Here is a 24,217-nt window from a genome sequence, read left to right as displayed (position 1 = left end):
TAGATACTTGTATTTAAAATGACAGTTAAAAAAAAGATGTCAAGGGTGTTTATAATTAATATTTGTTTTTATACTAACAGATCATCTATCAATAATTTACTAGTTGCTGACAGTTCCTTGTGCTATTTGTTTTCATTACAGGAGAAAGGAAAGGAAAGGAAATAAAGAAAGAGGGAAAGGATAGGTTAACACACACAAGATGAAGTTTTATATTGACGATTTGCCGGTTTTGTTTCCATATCCAAAGATATATCCTGAGCAATATCATTATATGTGTGATATCAAAAGAACTTTAGATGCGGGTGGTAATAGTATATTAGAAATGCCTTCCGGTACAGGCAAAACTGTTTCTCTATTATCATTAACTGTTGCTTATCAAATGCACTATCCAGAACACAGAAAGATTATATATTGTTCTCGTACTATGTCTGAAATTGAAAAAGCATTGGTTGAATTGGAAAATCTGATGGATTATAGAACTAAAGAATTAGGTTTTAAAGAAGAATTTAGAGGATTAGGATTATCATCAAGAAAGAATCTATGTCTACATCCTGTAGTAAATAAAGAAAGAAAAGGTACTGTGGTTGATGAGAAATGTCGTCGTATGACCAATGGTCAAGCCAAACGTGCTATAGAAGCCGATCCAAATGCTAACGCTGAATTATGTGACTATCATGAAAATTTATACAAACTAGAAGTTGATGATTATTTACCAAATGGTGTTTTTTCTTTTGAAAAATTGATTAAATATTGTAACGATAAGACCCTGTGCCCATATTTCATTGTACGTCGTATGATTTCAATGTGTAATATCATTATTTACTCATACCATTATCTGTTGGATCCAAAAATTGCAGAAAGAGTTTCAAATGAAGTTTCAAAAGATTCTATTGTTATTTTTGATGAAGCGCATAATATAGATAACGTTTGTATAGAATCATTGTCATTAGATCTGACGAATGATATTCTAAAAAAAGCAACAAAAGGTGCGAACACTTTAGCCAATAAAATAGAGGACGTAAAGAAAGTAGATTCTAAAAAATTACAGGATGAATATGATAAACTGGTCCAAGGTTTACATCTTTCAGAAAATGAAAATGAGGATGATGAACCATTTGTAGAGAATCCAGTATTATCTGAAGATATTTTAAAGGAGGCTATACCTGGTAATATTAGAAGAGCCGAACATTTTATTTCCTTCTTAAAGAGATTGATCGAGTATCTAAAGACAAGAATGAAAGTATTACATGTTATCTCAGAAACACCCAAATCATTTTTACAACATTTAAAACAACTTACTTTTATAGATAAAAAACCATTACGATTCTGTGCAGAAAGGTTATCACTATTGGTGAGGACATTAGAAGTGACAGATGTTGAGGACTTTGCTGCATTGAAAGATATTGCAACATTTGCTACGTTAGTATCTACATATGAGGATGGGTTCTTATTAATCATCGAACCATTTGAATTAGAAAACGCGGCTGTCCCAAATCCAATATTACGTTTTACCTGTTTAGATGCATCAATTGCTATCAAACCTGTTTTTGAACGTTTTTCTTCTGTTATTATTACCTCGGGTACTATTTCTCCATTGGATATGTATCCAAGAATGTTAAATTTCACCACTGTGTTACAAAAATCTTATACGATGACATTGACTAAGAAGACCTTCTTACCGATGATTATTACCAAAGGTTCTGATCAAGTAGCAATTTCTTCAAGATTTGAAATTAGAAATGACCCAAGTATTGTTCGTAATTATGGTTCTATGTTAATCGAGTTTGCAAAAATTACACCAGATGGTATGGTTGTTTTCTTCCCTTCATATCTATACATGGAAAGTATTATTTCTATGTGGCAAACAATGGGTATATTGGACGAAGTTTGGAAGCATAAATTAATCTTAGTTGAAACTCCCGATGCCCAAGAAACCTCATTGGCCTTAGAGACTTATAGAAAAGCATGCTCTAATGGTAGAGGTGCCATTTTATTTTCAGTCGCTAGAGGTAAAGTGTCTGAGGGTATCGATTTTGACCATCATTATGGTAGAACTGTGTTAATGATTGGTATTCCTTTCCAATATACCGAATCTCGAATTTTAAAAGCTCGTTTGGAATTTTTAAGAGAGAATTATCAAATAAGAGAAAATGACTTCTTATCTTTCGATGCAATGAGACATGCTGCGCAATGTCTGGGTAGAGTTTTACGAGGTAAAGATGATTACGGTGTAATGGTGCTTGCAGATCGTAGATTTTCCAGAAGAAGAAATCAATTACCAAAATGGATTGCACAAGGTTTATCTGATGCTAATTTAAATCTTTCCACCGATATGGCTGTCTCCAATACTAAGAAATTCTTAAGGACAATGGCACAACCAACAAATCCAAATGACCAAGAAGGTGTTTCAGTTTGGAATCATGAAGAGTTAGTGAAACATCAGGAAGAAATAGAAAATAGGAGAACTGGTTTACATAATGCTGCTATCGGCGAAACTGAGGACATAGAAATGAAATATTAATAAATTACTACATATAGTGATAAGTATTTGTGTAATAGTTTTAAGACATACATGCATGAAAATATTTAACATTACAAAAGAAATGATTAGTATAATTTAAGATTCTATAATTTGTTAAATTATTAATACATATAAAAGAGTGATTAATTATCAGGAATATTGTAATGCAAGTGTTGTATTAATTAAAGTAGATTAATAATTACTTAGTAGATTTTATGAAATATCCAGGATCTTTTTCAACATTTTCTTTTATAATATCTAAACCACCTTGAAATTCACCATTTATATATAGTTGTGGAAACGTTGGCCAATCTGAAAATGCTTTCAATCCATCTCTTACTGATTTATCTTTTAGAATATCAAAATATCCAAATCTTAAGTTATTTTCTCTCAATATCCCAATTATTTGTCTCGAAAATCCACATTTAGGATCTGATGGTGTACCTTTTAAAAACACCATTACAGGTGCTGCGTTTGTCAACATTTTTAATCTTTCGTTTAATTCTTCTTCGGTCTCTTCATCACTCTCATCAATTAGTTCGTCATAATTTTCTCTTTCTGGCATACTTTCCATGACTACTTTTAGCTCCAGTTCTAATTTTGGAAGAAAATCAACGAATTCTTTTGGAGATGTGGTAGACAATTCATATATCATTTCATCATTTTTCACAAACACGAAAAAAGGTACTGATTCAATCTCGAAATTTTTAGCAATTGAAGTCAATTTATTGGCATCAATTGATAAAAATAAATAGTTACCAAATCTTGGGTCTTCACCGAGTGCACAATAAACCGTTGACATACTTTGGCAAGCCTTTGCCTCATTACTATAGAAATATAGAGATATTATCTTATTATCTCTACAATTTGTCGTTACTTCTATGAATTGTTCTTCATCTGTTATTTCAAGGATATTTGAAGTCATAGTATAATCTTTGTTAATATATATTTTTATTCTCTATTTGAAACAGTTAATTTTCGATAGATTTGAAAACCAGATTTTTAGCATTGTTGTTAATATAATTATCAAACAGTTATTAAAACTTTATTGAATAAAGTAATGATCTTTAAATATAAATATCTTGAGTCTATCATTATTAACTTTGGTTAATGCAATCTAATATTTCAGGGACATTTCCACTTATAAGGTAAAATAAATAGTGTAATCTTTTAATTACTAATTGTTATCCAAATGAAACCCATTTTAATATCAACGTAAACGTAACCTCTTCATCACCTTCTTCTGTTGTCGATTAATGCAAAAAGAATACATTTTAAAATTATATGAGTAGTAAACACTTGATTCCCTTAATAACAATAACTTTCTCTCTCTCCATATTTCATTTGCAGACTTCTCATTTCATAACATACATGGATCAAAAATAGACTTCGTCATGTTAATGAATCTGACCAATGAGAAGCGAGAGAATTAGTAATGTAAAAATTCAAATTTCAGTGAGCTTCACCTAATTCAACTAATTCACCCAAAAGAGAACCAGCGCAAGTTTGCACAGTTTATTGCACATTTGTCACTTGCCTCAAATATATTCTGCTTCTCTTTTTAATTTTTTTTGGAATCAATTTGAATCATGTGACATCAATTGAACCCATAATCAAAAAGCAAGAATGGCTTTTAGAATTCGTAGATGTCTGTATTTGTTAATACTTTCTTGCTAATTTATAAGTAGAATTCCAAATGACAGTAACTTCAGCGTCCATTGTTAAAGTATTTTCTTGTTTTAATATAAGTTCGAATGCTTGATCAATTATATCAGAAATTCCTTCCGAGTTCCTTAACTTCCAAGAATGGTAACTGCTATAAGTCTTAAAATAGTCTTTTAAATCTTGTAATTTCATTTTTCTTTTCAGAACATAGCCCAATGTCTCCAGATTCTCTGCTTTTCTAATTTGATCCACTGTAATGACATTTTCTTCAATATCTGTGAATGATTGGTTATCGATCTTGATATCCTTTAAAAGATTTTTTAAAAAAGTACGACCTGGTTGAGACCAGTCGTTACCCAGTTTATTATTTCCGTACGTCAAATCCTCAAAAATGGCGTCTAAGCGTGGATATTCAAGAATCACAGGATCTACATAACCCCATACGGCTAACACCCCGACCTTGTCTTTCAGTATACGGTGACATTGTCCCCAAAATGACTCTATGTCAGTGAACCAATGTACTGACTCCATACATGTTAAAATTTCAACAGAATTTGCATCAAATCTATTTTGCAACTCTAAATAATCGATAACATCGAACGATAATGATGAATCAAGACCCATCTCTCTTACACTTGCCTTTGCAAACGATATCATTTTCTGCGAGACATCACAACCCACAAAACGATCGATCAACGGTGACCCACCGAGACTTCCCATATGAGAGTACAGCAGTCTAGTAGAATTACCTGACCCACATCCAACATCCACCAACAAAGACCCCGTACCATTGACCTTGGCGGCTATCTTATAGTAGTCAACCACCTTGTTTAGAACCGTCCGGGGACACTCCGGTCTATTAGCATCGTACCTACTTGCAGCATAGCTAGGAGAAGAGAACTGTGACATGTCTGTGTATCTCCGTTGTTTATATACACATGCCACACACACACACACACACACACACACACACACACATATATATATATATATATATATCTTCTATAAAACTATTTATGGTTGAATGCAACATTGGCGGCTAAGAAGAACTCATTTGTTTTTGTGTCATAAGAAATGTATAAGATATAAATTATACCACCTATTTATAGACGCGGTGCAGTCCATAACCCCGCTCCTGTTACCCTCCCTTCCCCCTTCGCCTCCCAACCTTCCTTTACGGCTGTTACCCCCACTATCGCGTCAAACGAGCAGCGACGGTCAATGGTCCCCGCACTCCAATGGCGCACTGCTGCAAAGTTACCCAGACACCCCGCCCGCCGCTGTTCGCTGACTGTCCAATAATATACGGCCGTTGTGGGAATGCTGTGAAAACAGTGCAGCCCCATTCTTTGAGGTCACGATGACTGCCGAGGGGAACGCCGCACACAGGTGGCTTGCAGATTTCCACATTTGGTTCTCCGCCATATCACCCACCGATCAATGGCAACCAATTGAGAGCTTCTACGGACATTTTACTCTAACCGTTGCAATTGAGTCTGCTAGCTGCTAACAGTTTTTATTGATATGACTTTGCATATCTTAAACCTCCCACCACTAACAAAATAAATAAAAATTATTAAGTTACTAATAGGACTAACACCAGTACCGACACTAACACTAACACTAATAATAACATATATATATATCTTAGTATTGGCATAAAGGATAATTCATTTATTTCATAGCATTCTTTATAATTCACTATATATAAGTCTATATTGTTCAATAAACCCACCATATATTAAGAATTGCAAAAGCAGTTTACCATTGATAAATTCATATACATAGTCACGGGAAATTTAAGTGTCTAATTGGTCTATTATTAACAAACTCTGTTCTTTTTTGTACGTAAAAAATCCTCAGTTATATATAAACACACACATACGTTTCATTTATTGGGTTAGGTATGTTATCTGCTTCTTTGAGAAAACAATTGAAGTTCAACGCTTTCCAAAATGGGAGATCTGTTATCAGATCTATGGCTACTACCAAGAATGCCACAAAGGATTCAGAAACTGTTAAAATCACTTTACCAGAAACTTCATTCGAGGGCTACATGCTAGATATTCCTGAATTAGGATTTGAAACAAGTAAACAATCTCTTTTACAGATGTATAAAGATATGGTCATTATTAGAAGAATGGAAATGGCTTGTGATGCTTTATATAAAGCTAAAAAAATTAGAGGGTTTTGTCATCTATCGACAGGTCAAGAGGCTATTGCTGTTGGTATTGAAAATGCTATCACTAAGAAAGACTCAGTCATCACTTCTTACAGATGTCACGGTTTCACTTACATGAGGGGTGGTTCAGTTAAAAGTGTTTTGGCTGAATTAATGGGTAGAAGAGCAGGTGTCTCTTATGGTAAAGGTGGTTCAATGCATCTTTACGCGGAAGGTTTCTACGGTGGTAATGGTATTGTCGGTGCTCAAGTTCCATTAGGTGCAGGTCTCGGTTTTGCTCATCAATATAAAAACGAAGATGCTTGTTCATTTACCTTGTACGGTGACGGTGCTTCAAATCAAGGTCAAATTTTTGAATCTTATAACATGGCTAAATTGTTTAACCTACCAGTTATCTTCGCTTGTGAAAACAATAAATACGGTATGGGTACTGCCGCTTCCAGATCGTCGGCCCTTACAGAATACTATAAGCGTGGTCAATATATCCCAGGCTTGAAAGTCAACGGCATGGATATTTTAGCTACTTATCAAGCATCTAAGTTTGCAAGAGATTGGTGTGTCAGCGGTAAAGGTCCATTGGTATTAGAATACGAAACATACAGATATGGTGGTCATTCCATGTCTGACCCAGGTACCACATACAGAACCAGAGAAGAAATTCAACACATGAGATCGAAGAGTGATCCAATTGCAGGTTTAAAGCATCACTTACTAGAATTATCAATTGCTACTGAAGATGAAATCAAGGCTTATGACAAGGCTGCAAGAAAATACGTAGAAGAACAAGTCGCTTTAGCTGATGCTGCTCCACCTCCAGATGCTAAACTATCCATCTTATTCGAAGATGTTTATGTCAAGGGTACCGAAGTACCAACTCTAAGAGGTAGAATCCCAACCGATACTTGGGATTTCCAAAAGAATGATTTTGCCAATAGAACTTAAGTCAACAAAAGTTACTATTTCTAAATTTATGATCAATTTAAACCTGCTTTTATAATTTATTTATAATTTCATATGTGATCAATGTAAGAGTTAGGAAATAATATAATATTCTAAATTTCAAATCTTAACTAAGTGATATTTCTGACAATAATTTCGTTTCAATGAAAATTCAATACTTTTTTCGGTAACAGGTAGATTATACTTTGAAACCCTGGACGTAAACCATATACTGCATCTATTTACAATATTTATTAATTATTTAATCTATCTAATTCATATTGAATGGCTAAAACCCATAAATCTTTATCTTGCCTTAACTTTGTTAAGAATATTGCACTTTTATTTGAATGTTTCATCCTTTGTGATCTTTTATTTACATTCTCAATGTTCTCTTGATATACATTCTGCGAGAGTTTATCCAAGGATGATTTATTATTTAAGAAAGAATTCTCATAACCTTGACATATGTTATCACTGGCACTAAAGTTTGTACAACTGAACCAAAGTACAAACGTTCTACATAGTTCAGTATCATGAGACTTCCACCCATCTGAACATGCTCTTGGCATTGCAGATTCACTTGGGTTGGTGTAGTTATGCTGTTGTCTTTTTTGACCAAAGTCAAGACCAGTAATATTACCTGAATAAATATAAGATCCTTTTAAAGGAATAATTAATTTACATTTTTTAATCATCTCATCTTTAGAAAATCCTGAAATAGATCTTGTAAATAATTCGAATAAAATAATAAAACCAGGAATTAAAATGGCAAAAAACGTATCATATGTAGAATATTTGTTCTTTTTTTGGCAAATATATCCTTGATGCAAAATTGGATTTAGCATTGCGAATGATCTAATATTGTAAATTCGTGCATTGGATATACCACGATTTAATATCCATTTCTGTGTTGTATTATTTATATTTGATTCTTCTGTTTCTGATAGGTTTAAGAATTGGATATTTCTGTTCCGTAAGGTTAGTATACTTCTCTTTCTTGAAAGGGTATAGCGTTTCCAATGATCTTGAATCAACCGTAAATGTGTTACCCACTTTTCTGCAACCTCAGGATTTTGGGCAAGAAATTTGAATTCCTTCCCAGTTTTATTGACTAAAATAACCATTGATGCAAGTATATTTTTCATGTTATTGCGGTCACCCCATAAACGATAAGAACACATCAACAAGGATTTTAATGACCTTTTTGAATAATTAAATTTTTCGCCATTGCATACATATATGTCACAAATATCATCTAATAGGAGTACACTTTCTGAATTAACTACATTGTATACTTTTCTCTTAAATCCTTCTTCTGCATACGTATCATAAACCTCAAATTCATAATTCAGAACAGAAAGCTTAAGCCAAGATATATTTCCACTAGCGCCTAAAGGAAATGGGTTAAAATCAGATGAAGCTTGTGAATAACGGTGCTCGGAGTAAACTTCTTCTGATAATTTGAGACAGGTTCGTTTTCGCCACTCGTTAAAAGTCTCAGGAGGAGTAGCCTTCTGTGATGGTACTAAAATCAATAAATTATCCATTGTGACACCATATAAGTATTTTAGCGACGCGATAACATTTTGACTTGAGTAATTTTTCATATCAACGATATTGATTATAAACCCTTCTACTGGAACAGGATTAATAAATTTATTCAATTGTCTGTGTTCAGTAAGATTTGAAGAAGTGTCATTAAATTTTCTAAACTCAAGACAGAAACCTTTCTTCGAAATATTTTTTTCAAACAATAAAGTCGAAAGTGTTTCTGGAAACCACTCTAGTCTATCATAAAACTTAAAGGATAAACCAAAAGGTAAATGTTTCCTATCCCATATTTTATCTTTTAAAGAAGTATTATTTTTTAGTAATCTTTCAAATATGACCACATTTAGATATTTAATAATAGGGGAAGGGATTGTAAAATATCCATGTTTCGTTCTCATTAACTTTAATGTCTCTTGATTTTTAATTTCTTCCTTTCTCAAATATTGCATGTATAGCTCATTAAAATTTATTTTTAATGTTATTTTAAGTGATGGAATATATAATGAAACGTCAGTGCATATATTATTTACTCCAAAATAATCATGTATCGATTTGTACCATACTAAGGCACTTTGTCTGGTCCTGAAACAAATAATATAAAGACAATCTTGTCGAAACTTATTTTCTTTTTTTTTCTCATTATTATTGTCTCTATTTCTCTGAATACACAAAGTCTTATCAAGAGTTCCATATAACTGTATTTGTGATGGTTTAGATATTGAAAAATTGATGCAAAAGTTGTCATCTAAGGAATTATCAGAAGTAAATTCTTCGATTATACTTGAATTTTTATCAGTCTTACTAAACTGTACATCTAATATACTATTTTTACAAGTTGATTTGACTTTAAGTAAATATTCCTTCCATCTCTCTAGTACCCTAGTTTTCAAGGGCTTAATATCTCCAAATTCATTAACATGACATGGATATGCGTCACTTGCCATAACTATGACCATAACTTTCTCTTTTAAATGAAATTTTGGGACATACTTTTCTGAATCTTTATTTGAGCTCATGGAAACAATTTTAACATTATGAGAAGAATTATGCCTATTAGAAGTTGTAAATACTGGCTTCCTTTTATTTTCATTGTTCAACAAAACATCTAGTTCATTTTTAGTGGGTGACATCGGTTTTGGTTCCAAAACATTTAGATAATCTTTGTCAATTATATATGATCTTGTATCTACGTGCTGACTAGAGGGATGATTATTGAACTCACAAATTGATTTCAGATTGAAATGATAATCTGATTCTGATCCAGGGTCTCTTGGAAGACTTTCAATGGACTCACCATACGTTTTGAGAGAGTTGATACTTCTTTTGTTTACCAAATTGTTAGATTGTTCTAATTTACCTATTATCTCACTAGTTATATTGTTTGCAGTAAAATATGACTGTGATTCATTATCTATTATATTTTTGCTTGAAATTTTATCAATTCTTGGATTCAATAATTTATTACCATTCTTGTTATAGCGACCTAGTTTCTTGTTATTACGTGAATGAATTCTTCTATAGTTAATAGCATTATCTTTGTCAACATTAACTTTCTTCAACAATGGCTTTGATTCAGACTCACTAATAGTTGGTAAAAAAGTTATATTTTTGGAATTATGCACTTTCCCTGTATCTGTTGTATTGTTTAAAGTTGCAACGGTACGTTGTTTAACGTATTTAATATTTATAGAAGCCTGCTTCCTTTTAAACAATTGTGAGATATTTAAATTTCTTCTAAAACCTTTGTTCATCTTGATGTCTTTGGGAACGTCCCCCAACAATGTTGTAACTTCATGTTTAGAGAGTTCCTTTGGTGTTAAGTATAACAATCTATTTGCAGTATATGAATTTTTAGGTAGATTTATTATTTCAAGGATATCCTTTTTATTATAGCCAATATTTTTGAGGTAATCCAAGTCTTCATATGGTGATGGTGATTTCATGGATTATATTTTAAAATTTAGTTATCAGCAAAAGTGTCTGTCCTTTTGATGTTTTATTATTTTGAACACTAGCCTAAAAGTATAATTGTTTTATATTATATGTCTTTATTCTATTATAGTTTTTCCTGCATTTATACTCTTTAACTCCATTGACTTAAAAAATTTATATCGATTTTTGTGTCATTTCTAATGACATTAACTAATTTCAACTTTTACCTTAATCCACGCTTTCTCTTTTTAAAAAACCCTTCAATATTAGCTAATACACAATATAGTTTTTAATAAGATTCATAACTATACAATATAATCTAACACCTGAATTGACAGCCATTGATAATCTGATTCACAAGAACTGAGGTGATATGGCATATAAATTCTTACCAAGGAAAAAAGAGAGTTCATTCAAAATTGAGTAACCTTTAAATGTAATGAATTACCTCGTCAACATTTGACGTGGTTATGTTGTTATTAAATAAGTGTAATTTAAGAGAAACCTGCTAAATTTGAGAGCTAATATGGTGGTGTTTTAATATCTATGAAATTAAGAAAAACAAATTAGCCGCCCAACTTTTCATGTTATATATATATCAATGCGAAACCTAAAAAAATCTAAAGAAAACTGAATGTTAAAAATAACATTGGGTCATAAAATAATCTATTTGTTTATAAAAAAACCCAATATATTTTGTTACAGATTTAAAGAAAGTCTACAGTACTGATAAGGTTAACAAAGAAATAAACACATAACATGTCGACAACTACAGAACTCACTGAAACACAGTCTTCGATAATAAATATTGATGAGTTACAGAATTATGGTATTAATGTTTCTGATATACAAAAACTTAAATTAGGTGGTATTTACACAGTTAATACTTTACTTTCAGTTACAAGAAGGAACCTTTGTAAGCTTAAAGGCTTAAGTGAAATTAAAGTGGAGAAGATTAAAGAGGCTGCTGGGAAAATAATCCAAGTTGGATTTATTCCAGCAACTATCCAGTTAAATATTAGAAAAAAGGTGTATAGTCTATCCACTGGATCAAAGCAACTGGATAACATACTAGGTGGTGGCATTATGACCATGAGCATTACGGAAGTATTTGGTGAATTTCGTTGCGGCAAAACTCAAATGTCACATACTCTATGTGTAACTACACAATTACCTAGAGAATTAGGTGGTGCTGAAGGGAAAGTTGCCTACATTGATACAGAAGGAACATTTAGACCTGAGAGAATTAAACAAATTGCTGAGAAATATGGCCTCGATCCTGAAAGTTGTCTTGATAATGTATCGTATGCCAGAGCATTAAATAGTGAGCATCAAATGGAATTGGTTGAAAAATTAGGGGAAGAGTTAAGTACTGGTGAATACAAATTAATAGTTGTTGATTCCATTATGGCAAATTTTAGAGTAGATTACTGTGGAAGAGGTGAACTTAATGAAAGGCAGCAGAAGTTGAATCAGCATCTGTTCAAATTGAATAGATTGGCCGAAGAATTTAATTGTGCTGTTTTTATGACAAACCAAGTTCAATCTGACCCTGGCGCAAGTTCATTATTTGCATCTGCAGATGGTAGGAAACCGGTTGGGGGACATGTTTTAGCTCATGCTTCCGCTACTAGAATCTTATTGAGAAAGGGTAGAGGTGAAGAACGAGTTGCAAAACTCCAAGATTCACCAGACATGCCAGAAAGAGAATGTGTCTATATAATTTCTGAAAGTGGTATTACCGATTCGACAGAATGATGTTCATAACAGAAATGAAGTTTGTAAACCAAAATATTGCTATATAAATATTTGTTTAGTATATTTAAAAATAAAATCAATAAACAATTTCTTAACGTTTCTATTCGACTATTTACCATTTAAATACTCACTCAATACTCACTCAATACTCACTCAATACTCATCAAATTCAAATCTTTCTGGCATAACTATTGGCGCTATAATTGTCCAAATGTATAGTCCATAACATAACCATGCGCTGATGATCTTTACCCAAGAATAGAAATAAGTCCTGCCTACGGGAATAAAATTTCCAACATCATCTTGTGTAATATTTATCGTCAGCAAAATGGCAATCCATTGAGTAGCTAAGAAAAATATTAAATGAAAAAGAGAATAATTGTACTTGGTACCATTTTTTTCATCATCGTTTGCATCATCCATTGATCCATCCCTGTTAATGTTTCCAAGCCAGGTGGAATCATGCAATGCGCTTTCTGGAAGAGAACCTTCTTCAACTGCTTGCTTAATTGCTTCATACCGAAGTTGACTTCTTGTTTGGCCGCCTAAACCTTCATATTCTAAGTCATCTCCCAAATATACTTCACCATTTCCACTATTCCCTTGGAAGGCTGTATTTGTTGCAGCTCTAGTTGTTGTATAAGCAATTGTTATAAATGTAAATATAGAACCAATTATAACACTCATACTGCGAGTACTGCTATTTCTAACTAGTGGGTTACATCTTTTATCATCTGGTTCCGACGCCATCGCACTCATAGTTAAATATGTACAATATACTGCAACCATAGCGCTCTGAGCTAAACCTGATTTAGGATTAGCTTCTTGAATTTTTGGATGAACTGAGATTCCTGATGCAAGTAATGATAATATTATATTTATAATCAATGCTGTTTCGTTCATATTACAATCTGAATGACAGAACATAATGTACATTACAATATTCATCACTAAGTATACACCATACATCGAACTGGTACCGACAACTAATACTATTTCCCAAAATTTTGCATGCTCATCTTCGGCTTCAACATGTTCTATACATGTTTCTGCCCATTGGTGTGCAAAATCCACTAATAATATCAAACCAACTAAGATAAAAATGGAACCTGAAGGTACTGAGACCCATTTGGAAAAGAATATGTAAAATTCATTTGGTAGCATGAAGGAAAATACAATAAATATTATGTACATCAAAAATTTTAAAGACCACCATGAGTTTTGGAGCACCGCTCTTGCATCTTTAGTAGATTTGACATTTTTTAGAAGACCAGCTAATAACAAATGCATCAAACTTAAAGCAAAATTTAATCTATGAACTGTAAAAAAACCACATTCACCAGTTGCTGTACATGTTTTATCTGGCCAAAGAAAGGATTTATTTACTGACATTGAAATCCATGAAAGCAATGAATTACCTAGTAACCAAAACGCATATAATAATCTAGTTCCTAAAGAAGAAGACCCAACGGAGGAAACAACATTTGAAAATGCATTTGCACAACACCCTCCTAGGGAAGATGCAACAAAGGAGCCAACAAAATTAATTGGTAATGAAATTATGGCGCCCATTCCTTATACTTGCGTCGCTATATATATGAATCAAAGTTATTATTTTCTTCTATTATCTAGAAGTCTAATGGGAGTTTATATGACTAAATAAATAATCTATACAATATTAAAATATTTATAAATTCTTGTTAACTTCTAATTAATTTTATAAATTCTATGCTACAAATTTCTTATTTAAAGATTTCGAAAAATATCGAAAAATTCAAATAGTGAGAAATCGACGCAGAAACTGGAATAATCATGTATGGTGAGTTCAATGAAGACTAAAAATGAACAAAAATCATACACACTAGGTCAAATAATGATAATGACTTCATACCATTTTTTACTTGATCTTTGTTATACTGTTAATAAAATCTATTAGATATATTGTATTTCCTATATGAACGAATATCCCCATCTTAATTTCTTCTTACTTCCATTATAAATATCAAAAATCGTGATGCTTGCACATCCAAATGGAAGTTACAAACACACATATCCATTACAATTCTTAATTGTTATAATTAATTCCCAGGTAACTCTTGGCATAACATTACAAAAGTTGCCAAGAGTCTGTATATCTTAAAAAACAGCCTACCAGGGGAACTAATGACGACTTCATCAATGAAAGTTATATAGGATGTCTTTTTTGATTAAGATAAATAATCCAAGTTATTTATCGAAAGATCATTGTCTATCTAATACATTACTAGAGGCCATTAAACTGTTGATATATTCTTGTAGATATTCGTTTTCTTTCTCCGACTGTTCGCAAAGTTGTTGTTGCTCCAATGTCTTATTCCATAGTAAATCTAAAGTGTCTCTTAGTAGTTTAGTTTCATTTCTTAATTTGCTATTTGGGTCACTACCAATAGTAGCAGTCTCAGGATTTTTTTCTTTTGATGGCATAATTCTAATATTTTCTAGTCACCAAATCCGATGGTATTACAAGCAAAGTAGTGTGATGGAAATTTTCTATCTTGTGAACACAGTCTAAAAATTCATGTAACTGAATAGTTTCCAACACTTAAATTGCAATATACCTCGATTGATCTCAAAAGAAATAAAATCGACAACTAAAAGTAAGATTGGTATTAAATGCAGTGTCTTACAAAAATCTAACTTACCATTATTCACCAATTCTTGTATCGTTTATCAAGTTAACAATAAAAAGAAATGGTCCCTAGCGGGATCGAACCGCTGATCCCCGCGTTATTAGCACGATGCCTTAACCAACTGGGCCAAGGGACCATTTTTCTTATCTGTCGTTGGAATATAAAGTGATACAAAACGTATATTATGATATAACTACTAATTGTTATTACATTCTTAGAATTTGTTGGTGTTGGAGATGACACTGGACGTATAACTGAATATACGATACCAGATATTACCTTTTTAGGAGATTATTGTTGCAAACCTGAAACAATAGTGCCTGCAAGAATGTAATAGCAGAATTTCTAATGCATAAATAGAACTGTAGAACCATCAGTCTGCCATACGTGTTCAACTCGACGACGTCGTCTCGTTGGACAGAACGGTAGATTGAAATATTATTGCTCAATAGTTGTGTTCATTGCCTTAATATATTAAAATGTTGTTAGATTATATACTTTATTGTCAGAATTATTGTAGTGTATGTGACAGAACTAAGAGTTTATGACACTTTGAGTCCAGAACTAATAGATCACTTACTAATGGAAAGAAGGTCTAGAACAATCTTCCAAGTGGTAGGTGAAAATTTCTCACTACAATGTAAATGGCTACGCGATAAACACAGATGTACAATACAGCACTAAAGATCTTAGGAGGATGAATGAACATGTGTACGTGTTCATTCAACTGTCAGTTCAACTCATATATAAGGAGGGCTTCTAACTCTATATAGAATAGTTTAAATACACTAATAAAGGACCAATCGATTATTTAACTATAAAGAAGATGGACTATACTAGAGCAACTGAAGTGGCTAATGACACTAACTTAGATGTTGGAACTACCCAACATAAGCTTGTTTCTCCACAGTAAAGTATTCATCTATCCTTTGGAAGAGTGTTCTAGAACCTTCTTTCCAATTAGTAAGTGATCAATTGGTTCTGAACTCAAAGTGTCAAAAACACTTAGTTCTGTCACATTCACTACAATAACTCTGACAAGAATAATGTACTAAATTTCTGTACTCTGAATCTATTATCTTTTTAAAATGATATAAAATATATTTTATCTAACTATAAGAAAGTGACATCTAGTCAACTCTAACATTTGAGTAAATCTTTCTTACAAAGATCATACTGCTGATAAATCCAACAGCACCAGTGACAATACATGACAAAATTGAAAGTAGTAAAGTGTAACCAATATATAATATCATGGTAGTGAATCCACCTAATTTAAATTTGGTGAACAAAATTGAGTGAATGAAAATGTATAATGAGCAACCAACCCCACCAATTGTGAAACTTCTCCATTGCCAGTTCCAGTTTTCCATGCATAATGATTGATAAGTTATTAACACAGTAACTAATGATGTGGTCAAGGTCAACAGTAAGAAGGAAACAAATAAGAAACCAAACATATAGAAGATCTTGTTAAACCATAAACTGGTATAAATGAAGTATAATTCAACTGCAATAGCACCGAATGGAAATATACCTGCAATTAAAATTGCCGGGATGGTCTTTAAGTACCATGATTGAAATGGGATTTGTCTCGCAATCTGGTTAGTCTTCGTTGGATGTTCGCCCCAGTTAGATCTTTTGTTAGCAAGTAATGAACCGAGGAAAGATAATGGTAGTGAAATGACGAACCAGATCACCACAATTAAAAGTAAAGCTGTCATTGGGATCGTACCTGAAGAGTGGACAAATAGTAAGAAAAAATTCAAACCAAGTATACTCACCAAAATGAAACCTGGAACTAAAAGTGGTGTTAAAATCATATTAGCCTTCCAATATGGACCTTTGAAAAATTTGTAAACACTCATAGAAATATAAGAACCCCAGAACCCGAACAATGCATAGAATGTAAACATGGCAGAAGGTAACGAACCTCTTGAGCTTGGTGAAATGATACCGATAGCAGCCAAAAAGATACTACTAATTATCATCAAGAATAGTTGAGCGCCAGAACCAACTAAAATAGATAATAGCATAGATTGACTTGGAATACGGAAAACATCACCGTGACCTAGTTTCCAGCCAGAGTCTTCATTGAAACTATTATCTAAATTAAATTCCTCGTAACGAGCAAAGTCGCTTTTCAACGCTTTCAATAAGGAATAGGTAACCAATGCAGACAATAATAAGACAATAATCGAAAAATTGACTAGAGAAAACCATTGAATAGTTGGATTGTAAGTGTGTAAATATTTATCCCATCTAGTAGCCCAAACTGTTTCCGATTCGATGAAATTAACGGAATAAGAGAATGTGACTTCGTTATCTTTCTTCTCATCTAAGAATAACTTATTTCCCTTTTCTGGGTTGGCAGAATCAGTTGTGGAATATGGATCAACTGTTACACCGACAACACGGTAATTACCTTCACCACGGTCGTGAACTTCAACGTTAATAACATAATGATTGGCTAAGTATGGAAACTCCACATTGTGGACTAATTTGCTTATTCTTTTTGGTTCTCTTTTTTCTTTCTTATTAGAATCTTCTTTCTTCTGGGAATCATCTTTTTTCTTAGAATCCTTTTTCTTATCAGAGTTACTGTTCTTTTTACCTGAGTCTTTTGTCTTAGCATCCATTGGAATACCTAAACCACCAACATTTTTCTTAATCTCAACAAAACCTAAAGGAAATCCTACATCATAAAACTCAGTGTGAGTGTTAGAATCATAAATTTTTCTTGCAGCTGGTAAACCATCAATCAACCAATTTTGGAAAAATCCATTTTTAATTAATTTATTTATGAATTTAGCATCTGAGCCTGGGATAGTAATAGAACATAATTTAACATTATTTTCTGGTTTTAACATTTTGATACTGAATGGAGAATTATAAATTCTATCTCCAAATAAAATTGAACCTAAGGAATCTGGCTGTTTAACAATCTTTTCAGGTTTACAGAAGTGTAACTTTGGGAAATAATAGTCAAAGGAGTATAACATTTTCTCTCTACTCTCAACTTTCTTACCCAAGTCATCTTTCTTCTGATAATTTAAAGAAGGTGTTAAATGGTTGACCAATAAAGGAAGCTCGTCCCCCTCATTGTAAGTACTAGGAGCTACACCAGGTAAATAAAAAGCATTACAGAAGGAAACTAAAGCAGCTATCAACAGGTATGAACATCTCATCTTCAAAATAGTTCTAAAAAAGTAAAACACCCCTAACTCAAAACAGGAAATAAACTGAAATTAATGTTTGAATTGTTATATGGAACTTTCCTGATTATTTAAATAATATCAAATTTACTTCAAACAGAATTCCAAAAACTTAGACTCGAGTGAGTTACGTGTATATTCTCTAGTCCAACAGTTAACACAATTGATAAGATTAACTTTAAGGGCAGTATCAATATTGATTCATTTATAATAACAACAACCTATCTTATACTCAGAATATTCTCTAATGTTTATGTACTTTTCCAAAATTGAACCTGTATATTATATATTTTTGTCAAGGCCTGCCGCGTTAAAACAATCTACTGTGAGATACGAAAGTTGAAGATGAATTTTTAAGATGCAATGATCTATTCTATACACTTAAAACTGATTAAAAAGATAATTAATTGATTATTTATTAGATATTTAGTTTCATTAATGTTGTCAAGTTTCTGCTTTCTGAATGATGATAAGATAACTTAATTGGCTGATATATATGTGTATGAAAGTGGCATTTTCGATATTGTTATGCCATGCAGTTATATTAGGATGTATTGCAATGGTATTCTTATAACCAATTTTGGTAACCAAATCTTTGTTTTGTGGTCCATTCGAACCCATGCTCGTTATACTCTTGTTTTGTTACCCTTGTATGCTTGTATAATTCCTCATTGTTTTCAGTGAAACTTTTCATTGCTTTCCAATTTTGTAATTCAGCATTGGCTTTAGGGATGGACACATCACAGACCCATTCAGTTTGGACTTGTTTTTGCAATTCTGTGTAAATACGTGAGCCAAAGTTTGGAATGTTAAAATTACCACCAGTGCATACTATATTGTTGACCATCAATGATCTTAATGACTCCGGTAATATAAATAAACTTTCTAAAATTGTTTCAATTATACCAGGTTTCAATACGTTTGCCATCTCTGGGTGAAAAAATCCTTCAGGTACAGAGAAAAGCTCATCTTCTAATATTATGCTTTGTGAATGTTCCGGCAATGTGCTATGTTTCTTCATATCTCTTACATATCCCATAAAACTTGTTTGAAAATCAGGAAGAACATATTCAACTTTTGTTAGAGCCTTCTTCTTAAAACTTTCTATGTATGATACTGGACTGATAAACATACAATTTTCTTTGATATTATTAACTAACATACTCTCATCAGTGACATCATAATGTCTATACGATATTGTTTCTTTCAATAAACCATTTAAAAATCTACCACCCATATCCATTTTTTTAACAGCCTTATAATAAGGAACACCTTTAATCATCGGTATAATCCAGCTGCAATTGTAGCCTGAATCTATCACCAGATTAAAATCCTGGTAATTGTTTTCTTTACTACCATCCAGATAAGTTTTGCTTTTGCCTGATAATCTAATAAAAGAGTTGTCATCATTCTTTATGAATGGGATAAAATTTGCAGCAGGTGCCTTATATAAACTATCAAAGCCATATTCCTCAAACACAACCTGATCAGTGTTTCTTGATAATTCAGGTAAAGTCATTGGAGTTTCTGTAAGAACCAAATGATTTTCAGAGTCTTCGTTTACTTCGAAACCTTTGAAGTCATCTCCGTTATAAAAACAATAATCCCAGATTTCGTGCTCCAATTCCCAGGAAACCAATTGACCTAATTGATGAGGCCTCTTGATACTGACAGAAGAAATATCTTTAATATTATTTATTTGATTTGACAAATAATATGTTTCATATTTATCCTTAGCAAGAGCGTTTAATGCAACAAATGGCGTTTCTTGATTAGAGTATCCAAATTTAATTTCGTAAGACCCATTATCTATTAGCAGCGGAGCTTCTCCCATAGTAGTATGTAGAAATTTGCTTACCTAGTATATTATTCGATTGGTATTATAAAATTTAGAATACTTAATACCAAATAGTACACTATTTGTGTTTATAAATATTATGATATTTATAAGATGGTATTATGCTTCTTCCGTTAAGTGTTAGATTTTTTCAGAAACTTAAAACTGTAAATATAAAAGATAGAACATCAACAAAAAGATAATTACTTTATTTTGTGTATATAAGATATTCAATCGGTTTATATTAGAGATACTTAATACACACAAGCATAAAGTTACCATAATTTTTTTTCCAAGGATATATTATATCAGAAAACGTACTTTGGTATCAAGATCACACCAAAATGGCTTTAATTGAAGTCCTGCATAGACGTGCAACAAAATTGGGTTTGTTACCTAAAGTTATTGGGAAGTTATCAATTGTATCAAACATTTTAGTATTAATAAGTATTGGTTTGATCTTGTGTTTACCGCTTGATGGTCAATATAGAAGAACCTATATATCAGAGAATGCACTATTACCATCTCAAGCATATAGTTATTTCAGAGAGAGTGAATGGAATATTTTAAGAGGATATCGTACTGCTATCGAAGCCTTGATTGATAAACCAGCTAGAGTTAGAAATGAAGTGATAAGTTCATGGCTTACTGATTTTGGTATGAAACATGCTGTATATGATAACGCTGCTGACGGTGACACATTATATGGTGTATATAACTCTCAGAGAGGTGATGGTACTGAGGCAATCGTTTTAGCTGTCCCTTGGTATAACACAGACAACGAAGTTAATATTGGTGGTGCTGCATTAGGTATATCCCTAAGTAGATATTTTTCTCGTTGGCCAATATGGTCTAAGAATATCATTTTAGTCATTTCAGAAAATCCACATAAAGCCATGAAATCTTGGGTCGATGCCTATCATAATTCTCTGGATTTGACCGGTGGTTCCTTAGAGGCAGCAATAGTCTTAGATTTTCCTTCAAAATCTGAGTATTTTGAATTTGTAGAACTATATTTCAATGGTATTAATGGTGAACTTCCAAATTTAGATATTGTAAATGTGGCAATATCTGTTATTGAACATGAAGGTGTTAAGGTTTCGTTACAAGGTTTAAATTTGAGTGAAATGTATACTTCATCCTATTTTAACAGATTGAAAACATTATTATTTGGTGTGAAAAATTCAGCTTTATCTGGTACTAGAAAACTGTACGGCAACGAGGCATTTAGTGGCAGAAGAATTCAAGCTTTGACTTTAAAGGCCTGTGGTACTGAGGGGCATGATATAACTACTTTTGGTCGTATACCAGAAGCTATCTTCAGATCAGTTAATAATTTATTAGAGAAATTTCACCAGTCCTTTTTCTTTTATTTCTTAGTTGCACCAAGGCATTTTGTTTCCATTGGTAGCTACTTACCTTCAGCCGTGTGCCTTTCAATTTCATTTGGGATTTCAGCAGCTCATTCATATATCAACAATCAATACATTACTGTACCCTTATCAGATAATTCTAGTATTTTGGCTTTAATCATTTTTTTCGGTTCAATAGCCATTTCATTTATATTTCTACAAATAAATGAAACCTTTTTACAGCCTCATTTGATGATTTTAGCGTTTCTGTTAATCTCATTTTTACCTTTGACAAATATTCCTCAACCATTAATAACTATTCAACCATGTTTGTCTTATAGACTAAAATCATTTGCTTTTATATATATCAGTTTGGTGTTGACCTCCTTACTAGTTATGAACTTTGCCTTGGCATTTGGAATGGGTTTACTAGCATTCCCATTGACTTTCACTAAAAGTTGTTCCGAGATGATTACATTTAAATCCAAGGTTATCAATTGTTTTTACTTAGCTATTAGTAATCCTTTCATTGCAATATTCATATTTGTTTCAATCTTTGAAGATGATATAACAAATTTTGAAGTGTTTAGTGATTTAATTAGTTCGTTCAAGTACATGGGTAATTGGACCTGGGCAATTACATGCATAGGCTGGTTTACTACTTGGCAAATGGTATACATTGCCAATTTGGACACTCCTCGATCGGCACTCGATGGAGACACTAAAAAAAATTTATAAAAGAGTAAATTATTCTAATTAACGTTACGACCTAATCGCAGTTAAATTTAGATTACATAGCATATACTTCAACTGAATATACTTTAAAAGGAACAAGAATAAATATTGTCATTATTGTAGTTCATTGACGTCTACCTGTTCATAAGTTAACCTTTAATTTATAGAGAAATCTTGATCGGATCATATATCTACCAACATTATCAATATACGTTTTTATGTTTAAAGTGTTATACTGAAAAATGAGCGATGTGCCTAATTGTCTGATTTCATTTTTCAATTTAAGATGAGATCAAGTTTAACAAAGTTAAATAGAATATTAAATTGGCTATCCTATATATGACTTAACTTATAAAGTATTTGATGTAGTCAGATTTATTACACGGCTAGGTGTTATTATACTTTTCGAATGTAAGTGAGATCGTTGGAGATTAATATAAAAAATAGGGCAATGCAAGATGAAAAGCAAGCCTCTGAACCAAACCCAGAAAAGGATAGAAATGAATTTAAAGATCCTGAACATGTTTTAGCAAATATTAAATACATAATACCAAGAATTGGTCAGAAATATGATTCATTGATTACACCACTATTAGATAAACAGCTTTTACAAAAAGGTGAAATCGCTGTTGCTAATTCGAAAACTAATTATTTATCCAAGGAACTATATGACTTGGTGAAAAATGATGATCTTACAAGAAAAAATGTTGCAGTTGCTTTAAATTTAGATGAAAAGAATGCGATTACAAGATTGATTCCATTAAAACATAGATATTATAGAGATTCAAAATTGATGGTACATGACAGGAGTAAACAAAATAAAATAGTAATTGATCCAGCCCATCGATTCCGAATGGTAATGACGACACATTTATTGAATGATCATTTAACCAGAGGGGCTATATATAGGACTCTATCGAAGTGTTTTGCTAATCTATCGGATCCGTTCATAAAGACATCGATTGAATATTGTTCAATATGTAATTCAAATAAAAAAAATATCCGAAGGAAAAAGGAACCACAGCTTTCTAATTCCCCTGATATTTTATTTTATGAAAGATTAATTCTGGATGTTGTTGCTCCCTTTGGGGCTAAGAAAATCCAGAAGAGATATACTCATATTTTAACAATAACTGACTTCCATACTAAATTTATGTGGAGTTTCCCACTAAAAAATCTGAAGCTGCGAACAATTATAAGTAAAGTCACAGAATTCATAGTAGCTCTCCCTGTGAAACCAGTATTTATTTCCTCCTTTACTCTATCTCTAAACGATATCTTTGAGTTATGCTGCTATTTGGCTCGGGAATATAACATCTCCATAGGTCTAGGCACTAGAAATATGCAAAAAGCATACTCAAAGAATCCTTACGTAACGAGAATATTAAATTCTCATAAGACAGAATGTTTGAAAAGTTGGTTTATGTGTCTTAAATGGCTTGCTGATAGACAGAGTAATTCAAAATTTGACATACGTCCCCCTAATAAGAATTATGGGTTATTTTCAGGTATGACAGACTTTTTAAAAAAATATGAAGAGAGGTCGAAGATGATCATAGGTAGATTGCCCTCTGAAAATTTCATTAACATTGACGAAGGCTCTCATTTCATATATTCTGAGGATGAGTTTTCTTTTGATAACTTAGTTGAAAAGGAAACACCTAAAAAGCTTTCTGAATCAGTAGTCAATTCCTCTGAAGACTCTGATGATAATTATGAAGATAATCAAGAGGATAATTACTTGGCAGAAGGTCCTAATAGAGATGATACCATCCTGGATTATAATGATACTTTCACTGAGGCTGAGTCAGGTGTGCTGCTATAAAAGAAGTAGAAGCATGCGGGCTACAGTCAAATG

At 32.3% G+C, this 24,217-nt stretch overlaps 12 protein-coding genes and 1 non-coding gene across 13 annotated transcripts; 5 read left to right on the top strand and 8 right to left on the bottom strand.

Moving 5' to 3' along the window:
• Positions 1 to 199: 199 nt before the first annotated feature.
• On the top strand, positions 200 to 2,521 carry RAD3 (TFIIH/NER complex ATP-dependent 5'-3' DNA helicase subunit RAD3; the record flags this gene model as incomplete). The annotated part of the gene is made up of 1 exon (XM_003683661.1): positions 200 to 2,521. The coding sequence occupies one exon, from the start codon at positions 200 to 202 to the stop codon at positions 2,519 to 2,521; it is 2,322 nt and encodes a 773-aa protein (XP_003683709.1).
• A 199-nt stretch (positions 2,522 to 2,720) lies between these two features.
• TPHA0A01910 (glutaredoxin family protein) lies at positions 2,721 to 3,446 on the bottom strand (the record flags this gene model as incomplete). The annotated part of the gene is made up of 1 exon (XM_003683660.1): positions 2,721 to 3,446. The coding sequence occupies one exon, from the start codon at positions 3,444 to 3,446 to the stop codon at positions 2,721 to 2,723; it is 726 nt and encodes a 241-aa protein (XP_003683708.1).
• Positions 3,447 to 4,180: 734 nt separating this feature from the next.
• Positions 4,181 to 5,095, bottom strand: TMT1 (trans-aconitate 3-methyltransferase; the record flags this gene model as incomplete). Its single annotated transcript, XM_003683659.1, has 1 exon — positions 4,181 to 5,095. The coding sequence occupies one exon, from the start codon at positions 5,093 to 5,095 to the stop codon at positions 4,181 to 4,183; it is 915 nt and encodes a 304-aa protein (XP_003683707.1).
• A 997-nt stretch (positions 5,096 to 6,092) lies between these two features.
• PDA1 (pyruvate dehydrogenase (acetyl-transferring) subunit E1 alpha) lies at positions 6,093 to 7,310 on the top strand (the record flags this gene model as incomplete). Its single annotated transcript, XM_003683658.1, has 1 exon — positions 6,093 to 7,310. One exon carries the CDS (start codon positions 6,093 to 6,095, stop codon positions 7,308 to 7,310), a length of 1,218 nt encoding a protein of 405 aa, XP_003683706.1.
• A 251-nt stretch (positions 7,311 to 7,561) lies between these two features.
• On the bottom strand, positions 7,562 to 10,804 carry SPO71 (Spo71p; the record flags this gene model as incomplete). The annotated part of the gene is made up of 1 exon (XM_003683657.1): positions 7,562 to 10,804. The coding sequence occupies one exon, from the start codon at positions 10,802 to 10,804 to the stop codon at positions 7,562 to 7,564; it is 3,243 nt and encodes a 1,080-aa protein (XP_003683705.1).
• A 748-nt stretch (positions 10,805 to 11,552) lies between these two features.
• On the top strand, positions 11,553 to 12,551 carry DMC1 (recombinase DMC1; the record flags this gene model as incomplete). Its single annotated transcript, XM_003683656.1, has 1 exon — positions 11,553 to 12,551. The coding sequence occupies one exon, from the start codon at positions 11,553 to 11,555 to the stop codon at positions 12,549 to 12,551; it is 999 nt and encodes a 332-aa protein (XP_003683704.1).
• Positions 12,552 to 12,704: 153 nt separating this feature from the next.
• On the bottom strand, positions 12,705 to 14,123 carry TMS1 (Tms1p; the record flags this gene model as incomplete). Its single annotated transcript, XM_003683655.1, has 1 exon — positions 12,705 to 14,123. One exon carries the CDS (start codon positions 14,121 to 14,123, stop codon positions 12,705 to 12,707), a length of 1,419 nt encoding a protein of 472 aa, XP_003683703.1.
• A 669-nt stretch (positions 14,124 to 14,792) lies between these two features.
• SLO1 (Slo1p) lies at positions 14,793 to 15,014 on the bottom strand (the record flags this gene model as incomplete). Its single annotated transcript, XM_003683654.1, has 1 exon — positions 14,793 to 15,014. The coding sequence occupies one exon, from the start codon at positions 15,012 to 15,014 to the stop codon at positions 14,793 to 14,795; it is 222 nt and encodes a 73-aa protein (XP_003683702.1).
• Positions 15,015 to 15,282: 268 nt separating this feature from the next.
• On the bottom strand, positions 15,283 to 15,356 carry TPHA0Atrna9I. The gene has a single exon. It is a non-coding gene; the product is annotated as a tRNA-Ile (tRNA).
• Positions 15,357 to 16,350: 994 nt separating this feature from the next.
• On the bottom strand, positions 16,351 to 18,408 carry TPHA0A01840 (transmembrane 9 family protein; the record flags this gene model as incomplete). The annotated part of the gene is made up of 1 exon (XM_003683653.1): positions 16,351 to 18,408. One exon carries the CDS (start codon positions 18,406 to 18,408, stop codon positions 16,351 to 16,353), a length of 2,058 nt encoding a protein of 685 aa, XP_003683701.1.
• Positions 18,409 to 19,003: 595 nt separating this feature from the next.
• Positions 19,004 to 20,269, bottom strand: ARP6 (Arp6p; the record flags this gene model as incomplete). The annotated part of the gene is made up of 1 exon (XM_003683652.1): positions 19,004 to 20,269. The coding sequence occupies one exon, from the start codon at positions 20,267 to 20,269 to the stop codon at positions 19,004 to 19,006; it is 1,266 nt and encodes a 421-aa protein (XP_003683700.1).
• Positions 20,270 to 20,616: 347 nt separating this feature from the next.
• On the top strand, positions 20,617 to 22,362 carry GAA1 (GPI-anchor transamidase subunit GAA1; the record flags this gene model as incomplete). The annotated part of the gene is made up of 1 exon (XM_003683651.1): positions 20,617 to 22,362. One exon carries the CDS (start codon positions 20,617 to 20,619, stop codon positions 22,360 to 22,362), a length of 1,746 nt encoding a protein of 581 aa, XP_003683699.1.
• Positions 22,363 to 22,810: 448 nt separating this feature from the next.
• TPHA0A01810 (uncharacterized protein) lies at positions 22,811 to 24,184 on the top strand (the record flags this gene model as incomplete). Its single annotated transcript, XM_003683650.1, has 1 exon — positions 22,811 to 24,184. The coding sequence occupies one exon, from the start codon at positions 22,811 to 22,813 to the stop codon at positions 24,182 to 24,184; it is 1,374 nt and encodes a 457-aa protein (XP_003683698.1).
• Positions 24,185 to 24,217: the final 33 nt, after the last annotated feature.

The sequence above is a fragment of the Tetrapisispora phaffii genome, chromosome 1 (assembly GCF_000236905.1).
Source record: "Tetrapisispora phaffii CBS 4417 chromosome 1, complete genome".
Taxonomy (NCBI): domain Eukaryota; kingdom Fungi; phylum Ascomycota; class Saccharomycetes; order Saccharomycetales; family Saccharomycetaceae; genus Tetrapisispora; species Tetrapisispora phaffii.
The sequence above is the reverse complement of the archived record's forward strand: the minus strand, read 5'-3'. Positions and strand labels throughout refer to the sequence as shown.